Raw genomic sequence first — 3,282 nt, 5'->3', positions numbered from 1 at the left:
TATGAAGTGTATTATGAGTGTCTGCACACTTCACAATGGTATAAGAATCTGGTGAAGGGAACTATACCACAATGTAGCATTTGAAAAAGAAAGTGAACAATCTCAGAACATATGTCGCTCTTGGATTAAATGAAAGCGGTTATTCAGACATTCAACCTTACATAATGGTCCTTACATAATGGTCCGGAGGTGCTTTAAAGTAACGTCACAAAAAGCTAACGTCTCAAAAGATTGACACTGTATAAGATGTCCTTTGAGAGACCAAAGCAGCGAGAATGTTTGACATGTAAGAAATGTATGACAATTGAGTGTCTGGTCACCCCCCTCCCAGCCTTTAACTCTCACCTCTGTACATCCTGCTGTGGAAGACTGTGGTACACTGTCCACATGTCCAGCAGGTCACACCCCTCCCAGCCTTTAACTCTCACCTCTGTACATCCTGTTGTGGAAGACTGTGGTACACTGTCCACATGTCCAGCAGGTCACCCCCCTCCCAGCCTTTAACTCTCACCTCTGTACATCCTGCTGTGGAAGACTGTGGTACACTGTCCACATGTCCAGCAGGCCACCCCCCTCCCAGCCTTTAACTCTCACCTCTGTACATCCTGCTGTGGAAGACTGTGGTACACTGTCCACATGTCCAGCAGGTCACCCCCCTCCCAGCCTTTAACTCTCACCTCTGTACATCCTGCTGTGGAAGACTGTGGTACACTGTCCACATGTCCAGCAGGTCACCCCCCTCCCAGCCTTTAACTCTCACCTCTGTACATCCTGCTGTGGAAGACTGTGGTACACTGTCCACATGTCCAGCAGGTCACCCCCCTCCCAGCCTACAGACAGGAACCGCTGCTTCTGCAGGGTGGAGGAAAGATAGGTGACTTTTAAAATACATGTACGTTGTAATTGTCTAGTACAGTAGCATGGATAGTCTAAGTGATCTGGGTTCGTAATCATTTTCATGCCATACCTGGGCCACAATAACGTTCAATATGGGTGTTTCGAACCAGGGGATAATTTTCTGTATCACACAGGCTTCTCATCAGTTGTATCAAACAGGTTTACACCATGTTGTGTTCTAGATTTATGGCCAGAATGACCAATGGTATGAGTGGACAACTTCAACCAAACACTTAAGTTACCCTGATGAACATTTCAGGTTGCCATATGTGCAAGTATGTAATCCCAAGCTCTGCTCTCTATCTTTCTTTTTCTTTTAGCAATATTTGATGGTAACATAGTTCACCTTTATCCACAGGCTAAGTTGAACCTGCATTGAATTTCATTGTTTTTAAAACGGGCTATTTACTGATATCAAGTAGACAGACAGTGGTTGCAAATTGCAATATTTTCAATTTAAAGATATTGCAATTTGAAACCACTGTCTGTTGATTTGATATACCAAAATATACCATTTTCAAACACAACAAAATATATAGAATACCTCATTGCTAAAGGTGAACTAGTGTAGGTTATAATTTGACAATGGTGAGTAAGTGAGTGAGTGAGTACTAGTAAGTGAGTGAGTGGGTGGGTGAGTGAGTGAGTGAGTGAGTGAGTGAGTGAGTGAGTGAGTGAGTGAGTGAGTGAGTGAGTGAGTGAGTGAGTGAGTGAGTGAGTGAGTGAGTGAGTGTATATTAGTTGAAGTCGGATTGCGTGAATGAGTGAGAGCAAAACCTTCCCTCACCTGAGATTCTGCATCAGCACACAGGTCCACCCCTGCCAGGTGACAATGTCTGGTCTGCAGAGGAATAACACACTCAACATTTATAACGCTGGTTCACCTTTATCCGAGGGTGACCTATATCCGTTGTTTGTAAAAAAAGCGTATTTAGGGATATGAAGTCGATGGACGGTTGTTTCAAATCGGAACATTTTAAAAAATTGCAAATTTGAAACTACAGTCCGCAGACTTAAGTTAATACTTCTAAATGTGCTGTTTTTAAAGACAACAGATAAAGGTCACCCCACGGATAATGGTGAACTAGCGTTACATGTATGACAACACAACAGTCCCCGCACCAACAGAGTGGAAAATTCAAAGACAGACTGGCACATGTATCTAGATGTAACACTAGTTCACCTTAATCCGCGGGGCAACCTATTAGTAGATTCGTTGTTATAAAAATTGGGTATTTTGAGATTTCAGGTCAACGACGTAGGTTTTAAATGTCAACATTTTCAAGATATTTTAAAAATGTAAAACTACCTTCCATCTACTTAACGTTCCCCAAATACCCTATTTCTATATACAATGGATATCACCCTATGGATAAACATAGCATTTGGGTCAATGACAGAAAACCTCATGTCTTTTATCAATGTTCTTTTCAGCTCCATCGTGTTTCTGCAAAATCTAAGAATCAAGAAATAGAATAGGGAGGAGCTTACAAGAAGAAGTTCATTTGGAAAAAAAAATCTTGATATCATGATATTGATCACTGAAAGCTAGACAGGTGCTCCCTATTGATGATTGTAGAATGCTTTATGTACTTATGGTCCCATTTGCCCATAGGAGATGCTTGCAGGGCAATGAGTCTAATTGACGCAGGCGCAGAAGGCCCAAAATGAGTCCATACAGTATTTTTGTAACAGGAAAATGTAAGAAACATTTCATATTGGTGAGGCAGTGTAGGTTGCAGATGTTCAGATTTGGCAAAAAAACTATAGGTTTTGGTCCATCTTTTCGGCCTGTGCTGACCCCTAATATGAAGTAGTCAGTCCCTAAAATGACGTCATAATGATGAAAAAGCTGCTGGCGGCAGTTTTGACCGGTGGGATATCTTGCGCTGGTCAGAAAGTTAAAAAATTAGACTTTTGGACACTTGAGATAGCGGGCTGCTGTGTGGGGTGAGTTCTTATGACCTGGAATGTTCACGGATGAGATTATGACACTCTGAACTTGCTAACTTTTACATTATCGCCTATGCAGATTTCTATTAGTGGTAACTGCTCTGTAGCCATGGCTGGGTTCTGAAGGCACAAATTTGTCCCAGTGGGCTGCCGGGTATACTAGTGTAACAATGCTTTAAGTTTGTGGGGATTTAATTTCGTGGTAGCCGGAAAAGGGCTTTTTGCGATGGTTTTACGTTTGCGGTAGCGCCATGCATTGTAGTCTCTTACTGCCATGGAAAAATGTTCGCGGTACACATGGTTTTAAATTCGTGGTAGACACCGCAAAAACCGCAAATATTAAACTACCACAAAAGTTTCTGCCCAGGTATTCAGAGATTCATCATTAGGTCAGGACACCTATTGTTTCTGGCATAATAGGTTGATTTCTAA

At 42.0% G+C, this 3,282-nt stretch overlaps 1 protein-coding gene across 1 annotated transcript in view; it reads right to left on the bottom strand.

The window, feature by feature from the left end:
* Positions 1-760: 760 nt before the first annotated feature.
* The window catches only part of LOC118429644 (leucine carboxyl methyltransferase 1-like), a gene marked incomplete at its 3' end in the record, with an annotated part of 20,376 nt that continues 17,854 nt past the window's right edge, over positions 761-3,282 (bottom strand). Inside the window, 2 exon segments of the mRNA XM_035840226.1 lie at positions 761-852; positions 1,685-1,738. Of these exon segments, the coding sequence (XP_035696119.1) occupies positions 761-852; positions 1,685-1,738 (146 nt within the window).

The sequence above is a fragment of the Branchiostoma floridae genome, chromosome 13 (assembly GCF_000003815.2).
Source record: "Branchiostoma floridae strain S238N-H82 chromosome 13, Bfl_VNyyK, whole genome shotgun sequence".
Taxonomy (NCBI): domain Eukaryota; kingdom Metazoa; phylum Chordata; class Leptocardii; order Amphioxiformes; family Branchiostomatidae; genus Branchiostoma; species Branchiostoma floridae.
This window is presented reverse-complemented; position numbering and strand designations above follow the sequence as displayed.